The 27627-nt window shown below is 39.4% G+C and overlaps 1 protein-coding gene across 1 annotated transcript in view; it reads left to right on the forward strand.

Moving 5' to 3' along the window:
• The first annotated feature begins 755 nt into the window (after positions 1–755).
• Positions 756–27627, forward strand: part of LOC149253773 (uncharacterized) — a 53134-nt gene continuing 26262 nt past the window's right edge. Inside the window, exon 1 of the mRNA XM_089454587.1 lies at positions 756–1442. Within this exon, the coding sequence (XP_089310713.1) occupies positions 1023–1442 (420 nt within the window). The 5' untranslated portion in view covers positions 756–1022. The remainder of the gene's footprint in view (positions 1443–27627) is intronic.

Genomic DNA, 27627 nt, shown 5'->3' on the forward strand with positions numbered 1-27627 from the left:
TTTCTTTTTTAAAATAAAATATATTATTAATTTATTTTAAAATTTGAAATGTGTCTTAAAAGAGCTCGTCTTCCTCGGACCTAAGGAAACAGGTTAACGGCCCAAGACGTAGAGGCATCTGGCAGGAGTGAAAGCCTCCTCCCTTACGGACCCTAGCGGGTTATTTCAGGGGGCATGGTTTTCCTTGATAACAGTGATGTGTCAATTGACATTCGCGGATAGCAGCGAGAGATGGCTGTCCTCACTGTTGGTTTGACAAACTGAGTTTGATAAGTTTTTCCACCTTTAAAAAAAAACAAAAAAACTACTCTGCTTTTATTTAAGTTCAATTTTCTCACGAAATATGGTCCAAGCCCTAATATCATCTGACAGATAAAAGCCAAACACCCTTCTAACCACTAACCAGTAATTTTATGGTCCAAGCCCTAATATCATCTAGCAGATAAAAGCCAAACACCCTTCTAACCACTAACCAGTAATTTCAAATGCTCTAATTCTTACATATATTATTTGAATCAAACTTATGAATATTGTTTAAAAAAATAAACACGTCTGGCTGATCGATAATTTTACTATGTTAATTTTTTCACTTCGTATAAAAAAAACACATTTTAACTTTTTTATATTTCCCAAAGGATTCATACGCTTAATAATAGTCTGTCTCAATCTTGAATTCATGTGGTTCTTAGAGTTCCCATTTATAGGGCATTCTCCAATTTTTTTATAAAATATAATGTGAATAAATATAATTTTTGATTGCAAATTGAGAACTTTCGAACACAATTCAAATCCGTACCAAAAGGTAAAGAGATATTTCAGGGAGAGATCTGAGAAGTAAGTTACTGTTCCTTTAAAAATTTGAACTGTTTTAATCTCCACAAATTAAAGCTACTCGGCAGGGATATTCACAAAATGTGCCCTTCTGAGTGATTCACCCACCTGATCTTTAATCTTTGCCTTTCAACCCAGATGCCCATTAGAGAATATCAATACATCGTTCATCGTTCACTTTGATTCGAAATATGGTGCGCCTTTTGGCTCACCCAACAAGTCTCTTGTCATTGCCTGCAACCCAGAAGTGCCTCCACACAATCGTGACTGATGCCCAGACGATGACAACAATACATTCTTTAAACTTGTCTGCTCTCAAACATTTCCAATATTCCATTGGACCCAAATTTAACAGAACCCCAAATCAGAATTACCTGTACTCCCATGGACCCAAATTTAGCAAATTCCCAAAACAGAACCAGATTATATGCATGGCTCATCCAAGGAGAGTCAAGATGGTTGCACAGCAAATCAGGAGGGAGCTAGCAGATATGCTTTTGAGGGACAAGGTATTACAGCAGGCCATTCTTCCAGAGACTGCACTCGGAGCAGACAAGTACTTATCTTCACTAACAACAATAAGTGATGTTGAAGTCTCTGGGGACTTACAGGTATGTAAAATTATTGTCTATATGTTGTACATTGCATATATATACATACATATATAATGTAGAGTTTTATGTGAAAAGTTGGGTTTTATACAAGTGGCATGTGTTTGGGAGGCTTATTCTCAGGAATTGCTTCAGGAAACATTCCCAGGGGCTTCAATGCAAAGAGTGAACTTCGTTCCACTTAAGTGCTAGGTTCAAGGGGCATTTATACTGTTAAAATTGTCAAGTCTTGCACCCAGCTTAATTCCTTTCAAGCTTATTCCTATGAATTTCATCCTTATGAAACTGAGAATTGAACTCAGGTGGACAGCCTAACACTCCACCCACCTCATCAGTGAACCAACGCTCTGATGAAAATTTTGTGTTTTCCCTTACCTAGTTGAACTTGATACACACCCCATGTGCCGAATTTGCTATTTAATACTTAACTGACATCATGAAATTAGAACCAATCACCTGGTATGAGGTACCCAAACATGTGCCGAATTTGCTATTTAATACTTAACTGACATCATGGAATTAGAACCAATCACCTGGTATGAGGTACCCAAAGGTTTGGCAACTAGCCTAAGCCCTGTGGGTCATATGAATCAGACTATTTTGTCTATGTGTGGGTGCCTGTGTGTAAATTTATATCTGTATATTCTTCTGTAATATGTGTGCGTGTTGTCTAGCTGTAATTTCATTGATTATGCAAGAACTCTAGAAAACCGTGCAAATTGCATTTTTTGGAGATTAATTTGTTAAATGTAATCTAAATGTAAAGAATCAAGGTAACTTTTGTTACATCAAACAAATTGCAGACAGTTACAAAGAAAATTTCAATGGCACTTGGTCCTTGAGATTTACCTTTTCCGAACCACGAAACTTGGTTTACTTTATCAAAGCAACAAAAATTGTTTCACATACTCGGTTGTCTGTTACTTTTAAATGTGAGCTTCTTGGATAAGATTGACTCTATGAGATTGGAAACATTGACCTGCTGGACAGAAGACCGATTTTTGGCAACCAGACTAAATTGTTTCGGTCAAGTACATCAGATTTCAGGAGCATACTGCACCAGATCGTCACAAAATACTTTTGGGAACTTAATATGGCTTTTTATAGAGGTACAAAAGATATGGAAAAATTACGTAATATACACGCAAGAAAATTGTGCAAAATCTGGAGTAGTTCATACGGAAAATCAAGAAGGGAACAAAAAATGAAATTTAGGGATCAATATGATTATAAATCTTGAAAACCTTAATAGAAAATTACATAGTGCAGAATCATTGCTTCTTTGATTGAGAGTACTGATATGCTATTAATATGGGGTTCAGAAAGAATGAATATATATATATATAATTTATGTGTTCTATTTTGATTATGCCACAATGAGATTGGATACGTATATACTTCGCAAACTATTAGGCATAAAAACTGTCTTCTTATCATAGGATGAAGCTCCAAAAGAGGTTCAACTTCGATAAAGAGCAAAGGGATAAGCAGTGGAGAATGTGGAAGCCAAGAACACAGGCCTTAAATCGTACCATGTTCCGTACCATTTTGTGGGTTGCTCTTTGGTTGAAGATGATCCACAATATCTATATTTTTGTCATGATTCTGTTTTGGACATGCTGATTTTGCTTTGGTAAGAATTGCATTGTCACATATTTTTCAAGTTAATAGACTTTCTATGATGGAATGTGTTGCAAAACTAAAGAGGAGATGTGTCTCCCTCTAACTGTGAACTGGCCCTACCTGAGAAGTGTTAGTTGTTGGTTAAATGCATCCATTCTAGATGTACTTTAGGTGCATGGGCGTGATACAACAACATATCTTTTATTTTCAAGGGTAGCATTAGAATAGGGGTTTTTGAATGTTATCACTGGAGATCTGTTTTAGGAAATTATATGATTTTTTTTAATAAAAAAACTTTCTTTTATCATATATTGATCAAATATGTACATGGTATTTAATACCCAAAAAGTGGGCTGCAATAGAAGCTGCCATTCGCTAATTACCTCTAAGACCTAGCCAATTAATAAGCTTTAAAAGCATATATAAATTACCAGACAGGCTGAATAGTAAGTACATCAAAATTAAGTCCAAGTGCAACAAACTTAAGAGAAGTGCTAGCTGGTCGAAACAAATTGTCATATCCATCTCACAGCAGCAGGAATCATGCCTGTATCAGACCCTCCATCCATTGATACTCAGCTTAGATTAGTAATGATTCGATCCCACCCATTGTTGCCTTGTTTTAGTTTATGGAGGTGTCTCATCCTTAGCGATGGTTAAGGCCAGTGATGGGAACTTATGGTTTTAGGCGACAAGCCATGGAGGCCAGCTATAGTATTATTATCATGCAAATTTGCACCAGTGGACCTGCCTTATAATTTTAGACAACCAACCCTGTCACTGTTGGAAGCCTCTCCATTTGAACTGGTGCTTTTCCAATCTTGGAGGATGTTCTTAGGGGTTGTGTGCTGTTATCAAACGAAGATTTTTGTGTAAAAAGTCCAATTGATTAGTACACAATAAAAGGTCACTCTTGAGTTGCCAATAAGAAAAAGGCAAGTTAAACTTTAAAAAAATAAGAGTGGTTGAGATCAGATCCCAAAGATAGCTGTAACATGTTGACTCATATATCAACTATTTGCTCTATGGCTTGCAAAGTGTTGCAATGTCTATATCCCTATGAAACAAGAAACTAAAGTATGTGGGATCCTGTCACTGTTCCTTTCAATAGGGTTGTTGAAGATCCTTACATCCTGCTAGACCAGCACACACAGATTAAAGGCCTTGTTACCACAAAATCTAGCAAGCCTTGGAGAGGGAAACCCTGCAAGACAAGAGCTAGACAAAGTGCCAACAATGGGGTAGAGGCCCAATGTCACCTCAGCCAAAACCCCTTGCTCTTTATGGACTTTCACTGATGGGAGGAGTCCCGGTAGGAAGGAGATCACTTAAAATAGATATGCTAGATATAAGGCACAAAGTGATCTAGCTAGAACTCATTCGAGAGAGAGACTCAATAATAGTTCAAGGCTTCAAAGAAGCAAAATGATTTCAAAGAAAAGCTCAAGAAAAGAGGCCCAAGACCTAGGGTTTTGAGATTTTCGAAGCTAATAGGTATTCACAAGGTCAAGGCCCGAGATAAAAGGCTTCTTATGATATACTTTGACATACTAAGCTCATACAACCTTCAAGGAAGTCCTCAAGTTCAGGGGAAAAGGAGTAGGGTTGCCCTCTTGGAGCAACACCTAGGGCATGATATTTTATGGATGCCCACCGAACTTGGAGGATATTTAGCCTAGACCCTAAGATTGATGTTTAGACTCTCAAATCACCAAAAAGTCTCCTCCCTAAAATTTCGTTGCAAGCCCTAGATTTTCTCCCTAGCCTTAAAAGGACCGAATTTAAGGAGAAATTTATGGAAAAAGTTTGGGGTTGACCACCAAGGACTTGGATTAGTGCCTTGTCCTTTTTGGGCATATGGAATCTAGGAGGTTTTGATAAGCTAGATCCTTTCTAAGGAGGCTAAAAAATTGATGACCTAGGTATCAACTTCTAACATTTACTCACTTATAAAGAAAATGGAGTTTGAAGGAGAAATTTAAGATTTCCTCCACTAGGAACATTCATTACATGCACAATCAATAACATATGCAATACTCAACTAGATATCCTTTCAAAATTAATTTTCAACAATTAGGGCACGAATTAGCATCATCTAGAAGCAACAATTCCATATATATGACAATTTCAAGATAGAAAATTTTCAACAATAAGCACTTACAAGACAATATGTAGTATATCCATCCATTACCCAAAAAAGTAGCTCCAAAGACCATCAAAAATAGCTTCCAAATATCGAAATGCATCCAATAGATCTCCAGTAGCCAAGAAGGAACAAGTGTGAGTTTCTCTAGTGAGGTCGAATTGTTCAAGAGATGATGATGAGAGACTCAAATAAAGTCTCTCTTATTTATACATGTCCAATCAAGTCTAATATTAGCCTAAAGCCCCTTTAAGTTGTCAAATGATGGGCAAAAACTAAGTGTGTTTACAAGTCAACCACATAGCCAATGTGAAATCATAAAGATTAACCCACAAGAGCGCTGAAATATTGATGTCATCACTATGTGGGCCTCTTAGAGGCATGCATTGAGCTCTCTTGGTGCTAAAATGATTCAAGAGGGCTCCAAAAGTCATCCTCTAGGGGTTGGCCCCTAGATATCCATGCAAATCATCGTGTGGACCCCAGTTTTGTGTTTGGGGCACAAAATGGGTCTCATGGGTCTCCTGGTGATAGAATAGCCTAATTTTTCTCCAACGTTGAATGCTGAAAGTATGGTGCTAGCCCTCCCATGTCTCAAGGGGTGAGACAAACCTCATCTGGGCCTTGGATCAACTGCCAAACCATAAGTGTACTGCTAAGTTGGCTGGGGGCATACTAGTCCAAGTGCATCATCTCATGAATAATGTGGGACAAAGCGCAGACTACTGGGGTGCTATAGGTGTCCGTAGAGTGGAGTGATGGTCTGCAAGTGATAGGAGTCCCATGGCTCTCAATGCTTCACATGTAGGGTGTCATAGGCTCCTCTACTGGACTTGGGCCCTAGTTAAGTTGCCTAGCCCATGATGAAAACCACTTGCAAATCACACATAATGTCCAGTGCTGCATCTTCACCATCAGTTACAATTAACCATTCATGCATCTAAGTGAACCAAGCTTGTTAGTCAAGGGCAAATTCAAACTTCATATGGGGCTTCTCTTCCTGCAAAGACATCAACCCTCCCTCTCAATGAGGGAGACATTTTGCATCACGCCAAGCTTGTCTCTGAAGTATACAAACTTTACTTTAGATAGAGGCTTGGTGAGAATGTCTGCAATCTGCTCATCTATGTATATTTACTGTAGCTCCATTGCTCCTCTCTGCACCATGTCTCAAATGAAGTGACCTGATCAAAGAGTGCTGTAAGAAGCCTCTAGAGCCACACTACTAAATGTTTTGTGACATTGGCTGCGATATACTCTGCTTTTGTTGTTTTGAGTGCAACAAAAATCTGCTTCCCACTAAGCCAAGATGTCGTAGTTGATTCCAAGTTGAAGCAACACCTTCATGTGCTCTTTCTGTCCTATATACTTTCGACCCAATTTGAATCTATATATCTCGTAGCCTCACTTCACCACCTGAGACATATCTCAAACCATATCTACTATACCATGCAGGTACCTCAACCATGCTTTGCTACAACCCAATGTAGATGCCTTGGCTCGATCATATACTGGCTCAAGGTCTTTACTGTAAAGCAAATATTAGGCATAATGTTAACCAAGTACATCAAGGATCCAATCAAATGTTTGTACATCGTGGGATCCACCAAATCTGAATCTAAAGCGGAATCACTCGACTCTTCAAATTGGAAACCATAGGTGTAGGCATGGACTTGCAATCCATCATACGAATCTCCTCAAAATATAGATAATGAAGATCTCATTTGATCTCAGCTACACGTCCAATACCAGGAAATAGTGTATCAAGCCAAGATCCTTCATCTCAAACTTCAAGGCCAACCCCCTCTGACACTAAAGCAGGTCTTCTTGTGGTAGTCCTGGTTGCTCGCTCTGTCACAGAAGAAAATCCTCTTGCCACTGTTGCTCCTCATGTAAGCAAGTCCTTTTGCCATTGCTACTTCCTTTGTCATGTAAGCAAGTCCTTTTGCCATTGCTACTCCCTTTGTCATGTAAGCAAATCCTTTCACTATTTGACATTGTCTCCTCAAAGAAGGCACACTGCTCTTTGAGACCCGTCTCTGAGCATCTTGATAATCTCAATCGATGACATCCTCTAGGAAAACTACTCCTTCCATTCAGCCTGACGGTTTGCACCCTCGGAACTGGAAGCCCTTTCAGTCATCTGGCACGATCCTGGATGTCCTAACAATCTGTACAATTTCTTCCTTTCGAACACTAATCACTTTTTTGAATCTATGCTTGAGCCCTGTTGGGAACGGGATCCCCCAAGGACATTTTTGGGGCTAAAAGCCCATGTTTTGGGTCGAATTTTGTAATAAAATAGTAAAGTCTCTGCATTTTGTGGTCGCGGAGTGCGAAGGTGTCATGAGTCATAAAGGGTTGTCTGCCCTTATTTTTGTAAAGTAAAGTCAGTTGTAAAAGATCTACCCATGGTCTGCGGACCATGGGATTGTATAAAAAGAGCTAAGCTCTAAGTAGTTTTGAAAAGAGTAATGAGTCAGATAATGATAGCTCTGAAGTAAGAAGTCTAAGTTTCGGGTCGTAGCGTAGGTAGAGGCTCTGCAACTGAGTGTGCATAAACCTAGGATAAAAGTTCGCAGCTGAGTGCGCGGACCCCTGCAGCTATGTGTGCAGGGCGGATAGAGTCTGTAATCATCTGAAGATATCAATAAAGAGAAGCATTCTACGAATTCTGTGTCTTTGTTTCCTGTTAATGCATCTTGACATGTTATGTATGAATTTCATTTATAATGCTTATATGATGTGCGAATGTATGTAATTACGTTGGTTAAGTGAACGCAAGTAAGAACATCTGTTCATTCTATGAATTCTGTGTCTTTTTTTCCTGTTAATGCATCTTGACATGTTATGTATGAATTTCATTTATAATGCTTATATGATGCGCGAATGTATGTAATTACGTTGGTTAAGTGAACGCAAGTAAGAACATCTGTTTACGCGGTGCTAACTATGATTGTCTAATAAGATAAGTAAGACACTTAAACTAGTTTGGGAATCTGCACGGTACGCTGCCATAGCAACGCGAAAGTACCTGAGCCGCAGGTTAGGGCTGCGCGAAGGTCAATCGTACCTTTTTGCGGAGGTACTGAAGGGCGGAATAAAGGGCTAGTCTGGCAAGCCCTAGAACTAAGTGACCTGCGCGAAAGCAGGAATAGAAGGAATAAACCGACATCACGACCATCTCAGGGTGCGGAAACTTGGTTCCAACATCCCCCCATACTGCTTCGGGTGAGACTTCGGTCCGCACTCCGCGGGCTGATGCCGAAAGGGCCAGTAGTGTAGGGATTTGTTTGGCTAACTAACACTAAACCTGGGTCAGGCCCCCACAAGCCAACAAGCCCTTAGGTCATACAAAAAAACTGATCATCTAGTGATTGGAGCAAAACCATCTTTGTAGTCCACTCCCTCTTATTGGGAGAATGTTGAAGAATGTAACTAGGTTCGGTCTTCATAATTGTATTTGAGTCATAATGAAATGTATTTATCAAAAGAAAGAAAAATATTTTTATTATTATTATTATGACTTATTAAAACATGGGTTTCATGCTTGGGTCAACATTTCATAGGTCAAAGTCCCCATTTAGGACTTCTAGGTTTTATATCGAGTCATTAGAGTCATTGTCCATTTAATGAGACCCTTCTTGGGCTTTTCAATCATGTAAAAAGAATTTTTATTGAGTCAAATAAGTCATTTGTCACCTCCACACCAAGTCGACCCTCACCTTATCAAGTCAGTCTACATGAAGGTAATTCGAACCCCAGAAGAGGCTATAAATACAATGCAGTTCGATTCATTTGGAGCATCACTCACACAAGTTCGATATACAAGAAGAGGAAGTAGAAAAGTGTGAAGTTCCAAAAGAAGAAGAAGAATTGCAGGAGAAGGACAAGATTGAAGTTTTGGGCTATCTCTCTCTCACTCATACGAAGTTACTAAGCTACTGTTGGGGTCAAAGTGTTGTTGCAACTAGGTCGAAGTTCTGTTGTGGAGAGTTCGAAATTCTGCTGCTGCTTCTAGGTCGAAGTTGCTGTTGCTAAGGTCGAAGTTGCTGTTGCTACAATCGAAGTTGTTGTTGCATCAAGGTCGAAGTTGTTACTGTTGAAGAAAGTGTAACTAGGTTCGGTCTTCATAAATGTATTTTTGATAGTTGTATTTATTCAAGAAAAGAAATATTATTTTTGTTTTATTTATCAATGAGTTTCTTGCTCATTGAAGTAGGTCTAGCACATGTTAAAGTGCTATAGGAGAATCAAAGAGTCAAAAGAAAATGTTGAAGACCCTTAAGGGCATGTTACACCATGTATATACTTGTATAAAGAGTCAAAGGAAATCCCTCCAAGCAAAGTCAAGTCCTCTCCATGCAACGACATCCTTCAAGGAGCAAAAATGATGAAGAAACTTCAAGTCAGCCTACAGTCAACAAGTCAGCCTAAAGGAGGGACAATCCTCTATATATAGAGGCTGTCCACTCCCTCATAATGTCATGTACTCACCTCTGAAATCAACGAGCAAGAGAAGTCGAAGAAAAATGAAGAAAGTCAAAGTTTAAGGAGCCTCTAGTGTAGCGAAGAAGGAGAAGACAAGATCAAAGTTTAAGGGACTGTTCTAAGGGTCAAACACAGTCACACGTGCGAGAAAAGGAGGCCTCTCTGCAGTCATAACAACAGTAGTATATCAGCACCATATCTCACATCATTTGGGCTAGTAACTTAGGCCTCCCACTATAGCGAAGAAGAGGCTATCTCAAGCAAAGGTTAAAAGAGCCTAATACCCAAGGAAACCACCCACACGTGCGAGAATCTAGGGTTGCTGTATAGTCACATCAGTCTTCATACAGATCTCAAGAAGAATCTCGTTTGGTCAAGAGAAGGAAGGTGTCTCCATAAGTGAAGGATATCACCAAGTATAAAAGAGAAGCATCTCATCTAGAGATCACATAAGCAAGGTCTATCTTCAATCAAAGAATGAAGAAGGAGGACGAAGTGTCGAGAAGCAAAGTGCTGGAAGAAGGAAGACTAAGTGCCGGGGAACAAAGTATAGAAGGGAGGAAGGACTTGACTTGTGCTTGGAGGACATTCTAGTCAAGGGTCTGGGGTTTGGCATTGATCAATAAGAAGCTTCAATAAGAGATACTTACCAAAGGGTTTTCCTCTCTAAGATAGAGAGGTTTTGGCCCTGGCAGAGAGCCAACATTTTGTGTTCTTATGTTTTGGTAGCAGTTTGATGTAGTAAACAAACACACTAATCTAAAAAGAAGATCAAACTAAGATAAATTGTAAAAGTGCTTCACAAATTGTTATAAAGTCTAGAAGAATCCTACTATACACCATTGCCCTTGATTCTTCAACAATTACTGCTACTAGATCGAAGTTTCTACTGCTACTATTAGATCGAAGTGTTGTTGTTACTGCTGCTGCTGTTCTAGGTCGAAGATATTGTTGGAATTTGGAAGGTTATCATCGCAAAAGAAGGGAAGGGCTGACTTGGTGATTGGAGGAAGTCTGTGTTTAGGTCAAAGAGTCTTGGATTATCTCGTGAAACTATTGAAGGAAGAGTTGACAGGGTTTTCCCCTAGATAGGGGTTTTTCCCTGGCTGTCTGCCTACATCTGGTGTCTTTGATCTCGTGCTATGATTTTGGTAATTGCTTGATGAACTAAGAAAAAAGAAGAACACAATAAAGTTAATAAGAACATAAGAATATCACAAGTAATTATCAACATAAAGAAAATATTTCTGCCTTTCTGATTTTCAAACACCCTCTTGTCACAAGCTTTGCTTTGTTCTTCTTGATGTTGCCATCTGTTGCCTGAATCATTTTCTTGGCAACCTTCATGATGTACCTGCAAACCTCATTTAGGAGGCCATGGAAGAAACAATTATAACCAATCAAAAAATATAAAGGCAAGAGGTTGACCAAAGGAATAAAAATAATAATAATCAAGGGAGAAAGATATGAAGTACTTATCTTTTGATTAAGAAAGAAACTGCTGAGAGTTGTAAGAAATTGTAAACTCCCTCTTGATCCTTGCCTCCTTGTAGAAATCAATGAAGTCAATCTGCAATCTCATCAAGCTTGGATTCCTTTATCTTCTTCTGAGGTGGATGCTCATCCTCGTCCTTAACATTAGTTGTTGATGCATGTTGCCTTTTCTTGCATGAACTGTAAGGGTTGGGGTTTCTTCATCCTGCGGATTCATCGAGTTGTCTAGCCATACCAAAGGCTCAACAACCAGTTGGTATCAACACCAAGTCATTCCACATGCTATCAAGGAGATAACCAAGTATGCATCGCTCCAACTGCACTTGCATCCAACACTTCAAGTCTTGCTTTAGGGTTTCGTCCCACAAACCCTAGGAATTTCAACAAGTATAAAGACTCCAAGATGAATATATTAATAAAGACTCCTCAGCTCCTTGTCTTGACTGGTGCCGAACTTCCAGGTGCTTTTTTATCTTTTGACTTAAGCACATCAACATTCCCCTTATCCATTGACAACCTACTTTCATTGCTAAGTTTTGAAAATTATGAATTTATGTCTATAGAAGGGAATTTACTGGCCATTAGAAGACTTGATGGTCTAAGAACATTCCGATCAAGGCTATTCTAGAGCAAGAACTATTTCCATGGCCTTGTTGTCCTTTGCAAGCAACCCTTTCTCCTCTTTGTCCTTGTAGCCTTAGTCCTTTGCTGCTGCAAACTTCTAACACATGGTCTGCTCCGTTAGACTTCTACAAAGATCAAATCCTTTTAATCTCTGTCAAATTGCTTGTTGTCCTTTGATGCTACAGGCTTCTTTTCACCTTGTTGTCATCTCCTTTTCTTTCTTGATAGATTTCCCCTTTAGCTCCAATGCCTTGTCATCATTTACAACACCCTTTTTCCAGCTCGATCAACCTTACAAACTTTTAGAGCACTCAGTTTGCTACAGTTGACCCTTGGCCAGCCTGCCTATCTCCTTGAGGCCCTCGACCTAGCTTGATCATACTGCAGTCCTATTCCTAGCTACCTCGACCCTTGTCAGATGCTTCTCGACATGTTTGGGTACAATTCTTGAGGCCCTCAACCCTTTCTACGACAAACAAACTCTCCAAACTCAACCTCCTGATGCTAGCTTTGGTTCTCTTATTTTCTAAGGTTACGACTCTCTTAAGGTTGCTCTTCTTTGCACAAATGAGTCCAACCAAATTGTCTTTTAGACTGGCTTCAATGGCTGCTCTTTCTATTGAAAATTGTAACTAGGTTCGGTCTTTATAATGACCTAATTGTAATCATGACATTGTATGTTCTTTATAAAGAAAGAAAAGGGAAGAAAAAGGAATTATATTTTATTTTGGAGTATGGGTTTCATACTCAAGTTTGAGTCAAAAGCATGTTCTTTGCGCTTTTAGGTTTTCTAGGTCTTTCTAGGATAAAGAATAATATTGGTCATGTGTCATAGTCCCATTTGGACTCATTGTAATAAAGATATTTATTTTATCAAGAAAAATCCATTTTGTATCCCAAGACCAAGTCGGCCTAAGGGAGGGCTATTCAACCCCTCAAGAAGGCTATCAGTACAAGGAGCTCGACCTCATTTGAAGCACTCACTCTTCACAAGTTTGATCTGCAATAGTGAAGGAGAAGAAGAGCAAGAAGGACAAGGAAAGGAATGAAGAATCGAAGTTTCTTGGGCTAGATATCTCTCTCTCTCTGTCCATATGTGCGAAGTTAGGGTTTCTGTGAAGCTGTTGTTGCAGGAGGCCAAAATTGCGGGGCCGAAATTCTGAGGAGTAATTGTAGGGCCGAAATTCTGGAACGAAGTTGTAGTAGGTCAAAGTTTGGAAGCTGCCTTAGAGAAGATCTTGCTGGGGGCTGACTTGGTGCTTGGTAGGGTTATTGGATTTGGTCTTTGGGTCTTGGAAGTCTCTTTGTAAACAAATTCTATATAAGAAGAGAAGTTTTTTTCTGTGTTTTTCCCTTGGCGGGATTTTTCCCTGGCTTGGAGCCTATATCTTGTATACTCTGTCTTGTTGTGATCTTCATTGTTTTGGTAATTGCTTGATGAACAAGATCTAATAAAGTAATAAAAGGCCAACATACATCACAAGTATTAACAAGTTAAGGAAAACCATCTATAATACATGAGTCTCCAGATTTTGCAACATGTATCACAACTAAGGTGCAAGGAGACTAAAGATTACATTCTAGTTGGCACTATGGCAAGAGTTGTAAGGAAGGGTTTCAAGTTTCTTGGGAATCTCGCTACATCGATCAAGGATTGCATTTTGAAGATCATCTCCAAGATTGCGAAGAAGTAATGGATGGAAGTTTGTTCTCCGCTTTATCCAACACTTTCAAGGACAAGAATGTATGGGTTATTGACAGTGGTGCCTCCAGACATATGACGGGAGAATGCAGTCAACTTCAAACCCTATCTAAAGGAAACTCCTCTCACTCAATCGAACTTGGAGATAAGAAGAGCTATCTAGTGAAAGGCATTGGATCTACTTTGTTGGAGCTTGAGTCTAGTGGAAGCATTCACCTCAACAATATTTTATATGTTCCAGGTTTGAAGAAAAACTTACTTTCTATTTCTTGTCTAGAGGATAAGGGTGATAGAGTTGCTTTTGTTGATGGCAAGGTTTTGGTTTGGGGTAAGGGCTCTAGTATTGATGATGCTAGGGTGATTGGGATTTGTGAGGGGACATTATATAGACTTTTTACACCTCTATCTCATGCCCTAGTCCACTTGGATGTAAGTCCTTCCGAACTATGGCATAAAAGGTATGGACACCTTCATTATAAGATTTTGCCATCTCTAAGTCAAATGGTTAATGGCATCCCTAAATTGAAGGAAGAACATGAAGGAACCTATAAGGGATGTGCTTTAGGCAAGAACGTGAAGAAGCCATTTGCAAGAAGTGATACCAGATCTAAGGAAGTTTTAGATCTCATACACTCAGATGTATGTGGACCTATGGCAGTTAAGTCACTTGGTGGACATTAATATTGTGTGACCTTCATTGACTATTTCTCAATGAAAACTTGGCTATACCTCCTCAAGAACAAAGATGAGGTATTCAAGAGTTCAAGAATGAAGTGGAGAATCTGACCGAGAGAAAGATCAATACTCTGAGGTCAGACAATGGTGGAGAATACACCTCCAAAGAACTGATAGCATTTTGCAAGGAAGCAGGGATTAAGAGGGAGATTATTGTTCCTTATAATCTTGAACAGAATGGCGTGGCTGAAACAAAGAACATAACTATTGAAGAATGTGTCAAGGTCATGCTACATGATCAAGATCTCCCTCAATTTTTGTGGGGAGAGGCATGTATGACAACTGTCTACATGCAGGACCGAAGTCCTCACAAAATTCTCAACAACATGACTCCGGAAGAAGCATTTATAGGAAAGAAGCCAAGTGTGGATCATCTTCAAATATTTGGGTGTCCTATGTATATTCATATACCCAAGGAAAAGAGAAAGAAGTTGGATCCTACCAGTCTAAAGGGCATCTTTGTTGGGTATAGTGCTTCATCAAAGGCATATAGAATCTATGTTAAGGAGGATCGTCGAATTGAAGTGAGTAGGGATGTCATGTTTGATGAAAGTATAACTTACAAGAAATCAAAGGATGTTTCTGTTGACTCTGATGAAGAAGAAATACCTATCTTTGAGGATATCTCAAGGGACAATAATGGTCAAGAGCAGACCAACGTTCCCCAAAGCGGGGGCGCGGAAGTGTCATTTCCCGAAAGCCTATGAAGCAAAGCGTCTACTATATATATATATTACTTTTTTGCATTTATATTTAAAAAACATCCCAAATACCAAATTAGTTGTAGAAGACATGAAAACATGCATATTTTTACATAAATCAAGATAGATACGGCATCCATGATTCCATTGTACATCAATGATTAATTATTCGAGTGTCAACCATCTAGATTCTAGCAATTACAAACATACATCAAATTTTTAAGCATATCATAATGATAAAACATAAAACATTTAGAAGATAAAATCATCAAACATTTAGAAGATAAAATCATCAAACATTCAAGTAAGTTATATGGCAAGTGAGCAACTATCAACATGAGTCATGTCCAAAAGTCAAATAATAATGTTTACAAAATAGGCCACTTGGCCACCGCCAAGACTTAAGTACACACTAAACTAGGAAGAGTAAGACAAAAAAGTTCAAATTCACAACAAGAGTCTACAAGTCTAATCTATGACAAAAGTAGTAAACTATGAACACTGAATATATCTACTAATCTCTCCTCCTCCCACCATGAACAGGACATGAACCTCCACGTGGTGGTAATGAAGAAGATGGTGGCTCCGGAAGTTGTGGCAGCGACTGTGGAACTGGTGAAGATGAAGTCCTTGCTGTTGGTGTTGAAGCATGGGACTTGGGAACCAAGGGACTGGATGGTGGTGGCGTATCAACTCGATCATCATCATCCTGGATAAGAGCATCCTCCAATTGCTCTAATCACAACACTCCATCCTCCAAATTGGACTCCTTTGGATTTCTGTCCCAAACCTTAAGGTATTTATTAGTCGTTGCATCATCACAGTAATGGGACAACAATCGCAAGTTGTAGTGAACATAAACCAAGCTCTCTGCCCAATCTAAATTTAACTTGTTCCTTTTAACATTGTGGATGAAAGAATAAGAGCTCCAACACCTCTTTGCAGAAGAAGTGTTTACCACCTGTGATAGCACCCACAATGCCAAAGTTCGTAGAAGTGGAGTAGCATCTCCATGCACGTTCCACCACTCAAGAGATGAAAAATTCTCTCGATCTCTAATTGCATGCATGCTCCCAAATGGACTAGTGCTAAGCGTATAGTTGCTCAAATGTTTCTGTACCATGGCAACCTCCTCCTCATCAGGGACTAATTTATCCAATGCTTTCATATAACCAGATAGAACCTCTGGATCTAGGTGTGGTTTTTCCCTGTCCCCCCTAGGCACTGGTGTTGAAAGCCATGATGGATGATAGTATTTAGGTGTCAGAACATATGCTAAGGCTTGCAATGGAACATTTAGCATATCCCATCGTTTTACCACCTTTGCACGAATATAATTATACAAGGTGATATCTCTAGGCTCAACAATGTCTTTAATCTGCCCCAACATTCTATCCATTTGCTCATACACCTCCCCAATTATTGGTCGATCTGAATTTGCAAACTTGATCTTGCAATAAATTGGTTTGGTGAATTGCAAAACATATTTAATCTGTGACCAAAAGTAACTCTCAAGAATAGTGTCCTTGGATCCATTAGCACCATCTCTATCAGTGTTAATTTCCACCCATGATTCAGAGGTCCTCATATTAGTTAAAGCTTGTCTTACCTTCACTAGCCGCCTAAAGGTGAGGTAATAACTTCCAAATTTTGTTTTTGCAAGTTTAAGAAACTGCAACTTGGAGTAAGTGCCATAAAAGTAGTTTACCCTTGTATGCCCTGTGATAAATTTAATGAGTTGCTTCCCTCTCTTGTAAAGCTCATTAATCCATCCACATTCTTTATGATTCACAATATCATGCATTAAAAGGTTCAATGTGTGTACCAAGCATCCGAACCAAGAGATGTGTGGATGAGTATGCACAATAATTTCTCGTGCTGCCTTACAATTTGCTGCATTATCAGTGATCACTTTAACCACATTATTAGGACCAACATGTTTGATTGATTACAATAGGATATCTGTAATGTTTTGGGTAGTTGCAATGACGGAGGAGGAGTCATGACATGTAATAAATACTACACCACTAGCAGAAACACCAAGAACATTTATCAAATGTTGGTTTCTAACATTTGTCCACCCATCTGATATAATGGATACCCCACAATCCACCCACTCATTTGTAAAACGTGTCAAAGCTCTTTGAACCTTTGCTTTTTCTCTTTCTAATAACATTGTTCTAGCTTTCTCATAGTTGGGGCTCTTGTATCCTTTTGGGGCTTCATTGATGGCCTTAACCATATCATGCCAATAGGGAGAGCGAAGCACATTGAATGGTACACTGCAAGCACAAAGAAACCGAACTATCTTTCCATCCACATCATCCCTCCCAACAACATTAAGGAAATCCCCTATTGTTCTTCTACTTCTAGAGGTTGTAGAAGTACCATGAGGAGATGAGCTACCAAATCTAGAGGATGCACTTGTTTCAGAATGAATTTTTTAATTCTTGTTTTTTTGTTGTAACCTCTATTTGGATGTATTTTCTTCTTTGTTCAGCTGAAACCTTTGGGCAAATTGCTATCCCCATGACACCCTTTTTGTCATCACTGTCCAAAACCCCACAAAGATGCCTCCTCACACAGGTATATGAACCACTATATGGTTTTCCTCCATGACAACCATGAGGGCACAAAAACTTGTAGCTTCCACCACCTTTTCCCCCTTCAAGTTTGGTCACATAATTCCACAAGGGTGTCAATGCAGCTTTCCCCTCTAGCATTTCAGTGTTCTCTTCATCCCCTTCCTCTTCAAACCCTTCCTCCTCATCATACATTGGGTCACTCATATGGGGACCACTATCCTCTTGTTCTTCTTCCCTTTTATTCCTACTCCCCCTTGCCATCGTGAAAACCAAAAGTGGAATGATACATAGAAGCCAAAATAACACCATTTTGGAATATGAATATAGATGGACAACCTACAATGAAATGAGCAAGAAGAAAGAATGGGAAAGAGTAGGAGAGGGAGGAGAAAAAATACAAACAACAATGACAGAAAAATGAGGGAGTTTGGGGTTTGCACTTACCTCTTTAGCTCTTGTAGATGGAAGCCTTTCTTTACTCCTCCAAGCTCCTCCTTTACTGCTCCTAGCTCCTCCTCCTACACTCCTCCAAGCTCTCTTTAAGTCTCTCTTCTCCTCGCTTTCTCCTCTCTTCTCCTCTCCTCTCCAAGCTCTCCAAAAATACAAGAGTGAGGAAATGAGTTTTATCCCCATCTATCATTTCCCTAACTCAACCTAAACCCACCCCCAACTAAAGTTAAAAAAAAAGTTTTTGCAGGTCGGCCTTGTGGAACCGCTTGTCAAGCATCGGATCCGTGCCCAATCTGGTACGAATCCGTAAGGGATCTGTTGTCGGATCTGTTGTTCGGAAATCTGGAACTGCGGATCGTGCCAAAACGGTTCTGAAATTCCAAGAACTATTATTTCCGACCCGATTCGTGGTTCTGGATTTCCGAATCGCAGATTCGGCAGCGGATCCCATATGGGACGCGGATCCCGGTTTAGATCCGGGGGGGGTTTGTGCAACACTGGAGTAGACATCTACTCAAGAAGATGTTGAAGCTCCTAGTGAGCCTATACAACAAATAATTGTTCCAGAAAATTGAAAAAGGCCTGCTTGGTTGAGAACTACTCTACAAGAAGCAAAAGGACATACAACATCAAGGACCTTCAGGGAAAGTAAAAGACCAAAGAGGTATTCTGGGTATGCTGCATATATGACAAAGCTTATTGAAGCAGAACCTTCCTCCTATGAATATGCGGCTAAACATCAAGTGTGGAGGAATGCAATGCAGGAGGAATACCAGTCAATCATGAAGAACGATGTCTGGGAGATTGTCCCTTGGCCCAAGTGACAAATCTATAGTCACTTCAAAATGGATTTACAAGATAAAGCATGTTGTAGATGGGAGCATTGATAAATACAAAGCAAGGTTTGTAGCAAGAGGCTTCTCATAGAAAGAAGGGATTGATTATGAGGAAACCTTTGCTTCCACAACTAAATATACAACAATAAGTTTGCTTGTTTCATTGGCTGCCATCCATCAAATGGATGTCAAGATAACTTTCCTGAATGGAACCATTGATGAGGAGGTTTACATTGAGCAACCTCAAGGATTTGAAATAAATCAGAGGGAGACTCATGTCTGCAGGTTGAAGAAATCTCTATATGGCTTAAAGCAAGCACCTAGAGCTTGGTATGCAAGAATGGATGCATACCTATTGAGACTTGGTTTTACCAAGAGTACTGCAAATCCTAACCTATACATTAGGGTGGTCCAAGGTGAACCAGTTATCATACTCTTGTATGTGGATGATCTACTAGTCACAGGTGTAGAGCATCAGATTCAAGAATGCAAGAAGCAATTAGCAACTGAGTTTGATATGAAGGATCTTGGGATTATGCATTATTACTTGGGACTAGAAGTATGGCAGAAGCCAGGTGAGATATATCTTGGTCAAGGTAAATATGTGATCAAGATACTTTAGAAGTTTGGCATGATGGATAGCAAGCCTATGATGACTCCTATGATTACCAATTTAAAGAAGTTGAGGAGTTCAGAGTCTAGTCCAGTGGATCCTACTTGCTACATACAGTTGATTGGGTCCTTGATGTATCTGGTAAATACAAGACCAAACATTTGTTTTGCAGTGAATGTCCTTAGTTAGTTTCAGATGGAGCCAAAACATGATCATTGGATTGCAGCCAAGCATATCCTAAGATATTTGTGTGGAACCATACATCACTACCTCTGGTATACTGGTAATGAAATCCAACTCATGGGATATACAGATTCAGATTGGGGTGGCAGTGAGACAGATGGAAGAAGCACAACAGGTGGATGCTTCAGCCTAGGGTCTTCCATGGTCTCATGGATGAGCAGAAAGCAGGATACAATTGCTTTGAGTAGTGCTGAAGCAGAGTATGTTGCTGCAAGTGAAGTCCGTTGGGAAGCTGTTTGGCTTAGGAAGTTATTATCAGTCTAGTTAAGGCCTTCAAGGACAATGCTAGTTATGATAAAGATGCTTGACAAAGATGAGTTATCAATCCAACTCTTCTTATGAAAATGCTTCAAGATTGAAATTCCTTGTACCATGTAATGGGATTATGAATACCTCCCTAGTTAAGAGGGAGTGTTGAAAATTGTAACTAGGTTCGGTCTTCATAATGACTTAATTGTAATCATGACATTGTATATTCTTTATAAAGAAAGAAAAAGAAAGAAACAAAAAGAAAAATAAATTATATTTTATTTTGGAGTATGGGTTTCATACTCAAGTTTGAGTCAAAAGCATGTTCTTCACGCTTTTAGGTTCTCTAGGAATATTGGTCATGTGTCATAGTCCCATTTGGACTCATTCCAATAAATAAAGATATTTATTTTGTCAAGAAAAAACTATTTTGTATCCTAAGACCTGTTGAAGTTTCTAAGTCTAACAGTTAGAAACCCTCCATGTACTTTTTGATTTATTCCTTCCTACTTGTTCTGATTAATTAACAAGTTATTTAACATGTAAATACTGGAAATAAACACAAGTACATGCTCAACACATTACAGATCATCAACTGAAGGAAACTGAAACAAGCACACAAATGACACAGTTATTTTTGGACTAATATCCCCGGAAAAACCCAACGCGGGAAAATTGGTGCAGCTATTTGAGGGTTTGATTTATTAAGCAGTTTCAGAATACAATCTAGATGCTAAATCCGGCTCACCCAACAAAGAAAAATCTTGGCAGTAGTACCTCTCCTTCGGAGACAAATGTTCTGGCTAAAACCCCGAATAAACACTCCGACAACTCCTCAGCCCCAATCTGCCCCACGAAAAACCCCAGTGTCAGCCTCTTTTGCCCTCTGCGTAAGCTTTCCCGATAGTTCCTGGCAGTTCCGACTATTCTCGGCAGTTCTGGCTTCTGCCCTATGCGTCAACTTTCTTGCAGTTCCGACAGTTCTGGCTTCTGCCGTCCGTGTCAGCTTTCCCGACTGTTCTAGCAGTTCCTCCCGACACTATCTCTGCCTCTCTGCTTCTGTATTCACTGCCTCTCAACTGCAACTCCAGATCACTCTCTAAACTTTCTCAGCAAACCCAGCCCCAGAAAGTCAAAATCTTGATCTCTTGGTGTGTTCTCCAAGTGATCCTCAAGCCTCCTCTTATACTTTTCTCGTTGACAAATCAATGGCCGAGATTAAGTCCCTAATCAACAGCGAAGATTAGATCTGGCTTGATCCATGACTTTTGGACCATTCTAACACAGTTTTATATTAATTCACATTAATATTTTAATTTCCCTAAGTTTAGTCTTAGGGACTCCATTAAAAATATTAATTATTTTAATATCTCCCAAACTGTTTAGAATCTGCCCAAACCCTTTTTGGGTATTGGAGATCTCATGTGCCTTAGGCTCTCCACCAATTTTCGTGGCCAGAGCACATCCAATGCTACCCCAAATAAACAAGACCAAGTCGACCCAAGAGCAGATCAAGTCGGCTTAAGGGAGGGCTATTCGACCCCTCATGAAGGCTATAAATATAAGGATCTCGACTTCATTTGGAGCACTCACTCATCACAAGTTCAATTTGCAATAATGAAGGAGAAGAAGAGAGCAAGAAGGACGAGGAAAGGAAGGAAGAATCAAAGTTTCTTGGGCTAGATCTCTCTCTCTCTCTCTCTCTGCCCACACGTGTAGAGTTAGAGTTTCTGTGAAGCTGCAGTTGCAAGAGGCCGAAATTGCAGGGCCGAAATTCTGAGGAGCAGTTGTAGGGCTGAAATTCTGGGACGAAGTTGCAGTGGGTCGAAGTTTGGAAGTTGCCTTGGAGAAGATCTTGCTAGGGGTTGACTTGGTGCTTGGTAGGGTTTTGGCTTTGGTCTTTGGGTCTTGGAAGTCTCTTTGTAACCAAATTCTATATAAGAAGAAAAACATTTTTCTGGGTTTTCTGTTGGAAATACTGAGAGGGGGGGGTGAATCAGTATTTCTTATTAATTTTTTTAATTATTCTAGTGATTGCCAAAAGCATATATAGATATGTATATGTATACACAGAACACAGAAACCAACAGCTGGAATAAATGCTTTTATTAAAACTCAAGACAGTGCAATGAAATAAATACAATATAAGTATATATCTGACTGTGAATAGTTTCCAAGCTCCAACTTGGACTTCAGTGAGGCTCCAACCTCCAGAGCACCAACTCTGTTTAGCAGTGGTTCTGCACTTAGGAGCACCTACCCCTAATGACTTTAGTCCTGTTCAGTTCTGAGGCTCCAACCTCTTGGGCTCCAACCCAATCTTGGTATACACTAGTATGCTGCTGCACTCTATTCAGCTGAGGTTCTCTCACTCCTACTCTCCTGCCTCTGCTGCCTCTACAGCCTCCGCTGCTTTTGCTGCCTCTTTTGCCTCTGCTACTTCTACTACCTCACCCTCTGGTTCTTCACCACAACAACAACACCAACAGTTCTCTGTTTTTACTGTTTTATACATTCTCATGCCTTTGTCCATTCGTTTCCGCTTACTCGCTGGCTCTTTGGCTTCCTCCTCGCCTGCTTCAGCTTCCTCACCACTGGCTTGTCTGTCGCTGTAGCTTCCTCTGTCTCATCGTGCTCACAGGACACGTTAATTCATAAGAGAGTGCCAAATAATCCACAGAGAACACATCTCACTGGTTACGACTGTAACAACGCTCCTTTAACAATGATTGTGGGCATGCACAGAGTTCAGCTTCATTTAACGGATAGCCATGTCCAATCGCAATCGATTTTGCCATGAATCACCCCATTTACTTGACGTTCAGCCTTCTAAAACCATCAGACACAGCCATCATAAGCCTTTCGGCTTAAAACCACCCCGCAAGCAAAAACACGGTTACACAGGAAAATATATGAAAAACAGGTGAGAAACACTAATGGCAGATTTCAAATTTAGTTTACCCGCACCTATTCCTGTATCGGGTCCATGCTTAAATCGCAATCGGTGATTCGTGACTCCCGGGGGTCCTTTATATATCGGACCCATGACTCCGCCGATGGCCGACGACTGATCCTCCACTGCTCCGATGGATCGGATGTGATATGGTATTAAACCATGTTTTAATGTTTAATCGGGTCCACATGCTTTATCGCAATCGGCGCTTCTAGTCGGACAACCCTCTGTGTAGCATTGCGATGGGCGGATGTGATATGATATTAAGCAGCAGTTGATAACCCCTTCGGGTCCGTGTGTAATCGCAATCGGGGGTTGCCCTTGGCGGAGGTCCGATGCGATATCGCTATCGGCGATCGCAAGTCGCACAGGGTCAGGGCTTGACGTTAACGCAGACCACTCCATTTTTGCGATGCGATATTAGGTGTCGGACCCGATATGACTCACCGCTCCCGTGTAATAAATTTCAAGTCCGGTTTCCGCCTCCGATAGTGTAACGGCATATATACGTGAGTTTTGGCCTCCGATAGTGTATTGTCGGGGATGCATAGTTTGCCCGCCGATAGTGTTAAGGCCGCTCCCGATAGTGTTTAAATGCATGCATATATATATTGTTCCATTGTTTTTACTTTGTTTATATATATATATATATATATATATATATATATATGCTCCGCTTATGAACCTTACTCTTAGCATATGTGATATGCGATAGCTCTACTCCTCCGATAGAGTATTCCTTTGGCATTGTTGCTCCGATAGCTGTGAATGCATATATAGATGGGTTTTCTTCTCTGATGGCTCCCGATAACTCTGTCTGCTTCCTCTATGGCTCTGTCTCCTCCTCTTGGCTCCGATAACTCTGTGTGCTCCTCTTGGCTCTGTCTACTCCTTGAATATTGCCATATTGACATCAATGACAATCTGTGTCCAACATTTTCCCCTTGGAGGGGTTTTTCCCTAGCTTGGAGCCTATATCTTGTGTACTCTGTCTTGTTGTGATCTTCATTGTTTTGGTGATTGCTTGATGAACAAGATCTAATAAAGTAATAAAAGGCCAACACACATCACAAGAAATTATCAAGTTAAGGAAAATCATCTATGATACATAAGTCTCTTGATTTTCTAACACTTTCAACAAGGCTCTAATACCATGTTGAATTTTCTATAAGATAAATAGTAGAAACCAATTTTTTGATCTGATAATTACTACCTAATGATCTTTAAAAATTTATCTTTATGCCACTGATATCATTGAGCAATTATAAACTAAAAATCTCAATAGTTATGCAACGAAAATAGTAAGATCAGAAATAGACATCCATGCACAATAGAGAACAAATTTACCCTGGGAAACTCAAACTTGGGAGAAAACCTAGCAACTTTTCGTCTAGGAGAAATTATTCTTCAATAAGGTTTACAATTCCAAAAAACTGTTTAGAAATTTGTGCCAAAATCCAAGTCCAAAATACCAATCAAACCTGGTTAATTTCTAGCTAGTCAACATTGGTCAAAACACTAGAAATACCAAAAGTCAATGGTGGTCAACAATCAAAATTTCAGCCTGCAATCAGCTTGGACCTGTGGTCAATTTAGCCCACGGTTAGATTCGTAATGCGTTCAATGGTCAAACTCAGTCAAATCAAGTTCGATCAAACTTTTGTCAACTTGGCCCTCTTTTGTTCACACATGCTGCTAATTTTGGATAGAAGATGTGATGATCGAATTTGTCAAATGAAGGTGTCACATTGTGTATTCATGCTTGTCAAATGGGTGAATTTTGACCACGGGTCACACTCTTTCATGGTGGGGTCGACTTGACATTTTGGAGCCTACATGAAGCCCAATTATTATTTTTTATTATTATTTTTTTATTTATTTTTATAATTTTAATTTCCATAATTCTTTTAGGTCGACTTAGGAGGCCTCTTGGCATGTTGGAATACGTCTCGATGCTACTCAAAGATCAACATGTTGAACCATATCTTGAAACCTTAGGTATCAAGTACTCTTATCTAGGCTTTGCTAGTGGTACACCATTCCTTTACATCAATAATTGTACCCTAATCCAACGAAGAAGTACCTTGCTTAGCCATTCACATACATTGCCTTGAACCAATTGACTTAGAACATGCTTTAGGTGATATACTGGGAAGCCTCCAGTGTGGTGAAGTTCCACTAATGGGTAGGAGGTGGAGTGCTAAGGTGACAATGGCAATCACCTCATTGTTGTATCTTAGTCTAGTTCTTCCCTTGTGAGGGCTTTCACAAGGCCTACTAGATTTTAAAGCAAGATGCCCCAAAACATTAAATGAAAACACATGATTACAAAAATAGTTAGTGTACCTTCTAATAGATGACTCACTTTCCTTCAAGAAGCATGTTAGATGGGGTGAGTATTGATTGGAGCATAGGTGGATAGCTTTGATGTAAAGCTATCCGTGGGCCATCATAGGGTTACTGGCTAGTTGGTTGATCAATGGGGAGAAAAAATTTCTCCTATGGGTTACCCACTTTTAGTGGGTAATAGGGAGGATCACAATGATTCCACCCAACCATTGAGGTTAAACTCAATTGAAAAAATAACACATTATATATCTATATGTGTGTGTGTATATCACATTTCCCCTTTTCCAAAATTTTAAGGGGTTATGTTTCCATCGCATTTCTAAAAATAATGCATTATATATATGTGTGTGTGTGTGTTTATCACATTTCCCCTTTTCCAAATTTTTAAGGGGTTATGTTTCCATCGCATTTCTATTTCCGAAATTCGTATTCATTTCCCTGTATCATGCAACTCAGCGTTCAACGGTAGTGTGCATGTAAATCATAGTTTAAAAAACCGGAATCGGGTTTCGAACTGGTCCACCTATCAAGGAACTGGAACCAGATCAAACCAGATCGCATAGGATTAAATGAATCGATCTTTAAAAAATATATAAAATAATTAATTTTTAATGAAGAAAGTTATTTTTAAGATTTCAAACCATGTTTCCAAACCATTAGAGACAAAATATGCAAAGTTTGCTCATCTATATATCATGTAAAGGTGCATATATCAAAATGGCACCAGGTGCAATATATAACATTAACAAAATACATAATCAATGAGGCTCTAAGTGGCCTCTATAGTCTAAAAATAAATGCTACAAGCTACTTGGCCATTGTCCTATTTCAAATCACTCATCAAACTCATCACTAATTCACCACTACTAGAAATGGAATCATAAACAAGAGCTACATAAACATCATTTGCCTCAAAGTCATCAGACACAGATTCCTCAACCTTATAATATGGTAGAAATTGTAAAAACTTAAACATGCCTAACTGATGATTTTGGTTTGAGTGAAGGGTTCATCTCCTCAACCTTATAATATGGTAGAAAAAGCTTAACGCACTAACCAATTATTTTGGTTTGACTGAAAGGTACATTTTTGTTAAGGCCATGACAAAGGGGTTCAACAATCAATACCACCAACATCAAGGTACATAAAGGGATTCATGCTCTTGATTAATTCCAATCCCGTACCCTCATACATGATAGAATTCAAAGAAAATGTTGCAATCCTAAAATCCTAAAATCCTGCAAACTGTTAAGTGTACTGAATTTTGATGTGGGGAATTATTTTTTCTCCATATGATGTCTGCTAAGGTTGGAACTTCTCTCAAACATCCTGAAACAATTAATGGTAATGATAAAAATTTAAGTAGAAGGATAAAAAGAAAGGATGAAGGAAATGTCAACTTTAAAAAGGAAAGATAAAGGAAATGTCAACTTCAACAAGAAAAGTTAAGGGAAATGTCAACTTTTATTTTAAGAATTTAACATTACTATTGATTGCCAACATTGCTAGGGTTGAGTTAGGTTTTCTGTTTAGATTTAGGGTTTGGGGAGGGGTTTAGTTTTATAGCCAAGGGGACGGCTTTGAGAGAGAAAAAAGCCCCTAGTTTCATCCAAAACCACCTGGAAAACATCCACTGTGGCTACCAGACTCCCCTCACACATGCGAGATCTGACTGGCCTGGTTTGGAGCACCAAAACACTCGATTTGGTACTTAACTGGTACCAACTGGTTCCCAAACCAGATTTTTCTATCGGGTCATTGGCTGAAAATTGCTGATCAGCTGGTTTGACTGGTTACCAGTTCAAACCAGTCTGTTTTTAAAACTATGATGTAAATACATTGGCAGTTACACGTTGAAAGGTTTGGCAAGGATGTGGGTTCTAGTCCATTACATGAAGACTGTTCTCTACCTGTGATTACCATAAGAATATGTTCATTTTTTCCATCCATCTGTCTTTGTATCTATCTATGCATAGTTTTTAATATAAAGAAAAAGTCATCTATACTTATGTCAAGTGCTTCCTGTCCTTGACTATGATTGAGTGTAATGATCTAGAGTTTGATAACTAAAAGGAATCCCCCATCTGTCTTTGTATCTATCTATGCATAGTTTTTAATATAAAGAAAAAGTCATCTATACTTATGTCAAGTGCTTCCTGTCCTTGACTATGATTGAGTGTAATGATCTAGAGTTTGATAACTAAAAGGAATCCCCCATGACCTAGTGTAGTGATTTTCATGTTTCTGCAAATCTTTCAACCTTGGACAAGAACAGAGGACGATGCTTCATTTTTAGAAGCTACTCTAGGACCTACAACATAACTGACTAACATGCAGTCTTAGGAGTCTCTAACTATTACCCTCCACCAATCTTCCCTGTGTTACATTTTTCTG

This window comes from Pinus tabuliformis, chromosome 7 (genome assembly GCF_031772625.1).
Source record: "Pinus tabuliformis cultivar Carrire ecotype Pingquan chromosome 7, CPIR1, whole genome shotgun sequence".
NCBI classification, from domain to species: domain Eukaryota; kingdom Viridiplantae; phylum Streptophyta; class Pinopsida; order Pinales; family Pinaceae; genus Pinus; species Pinus tabuliformis.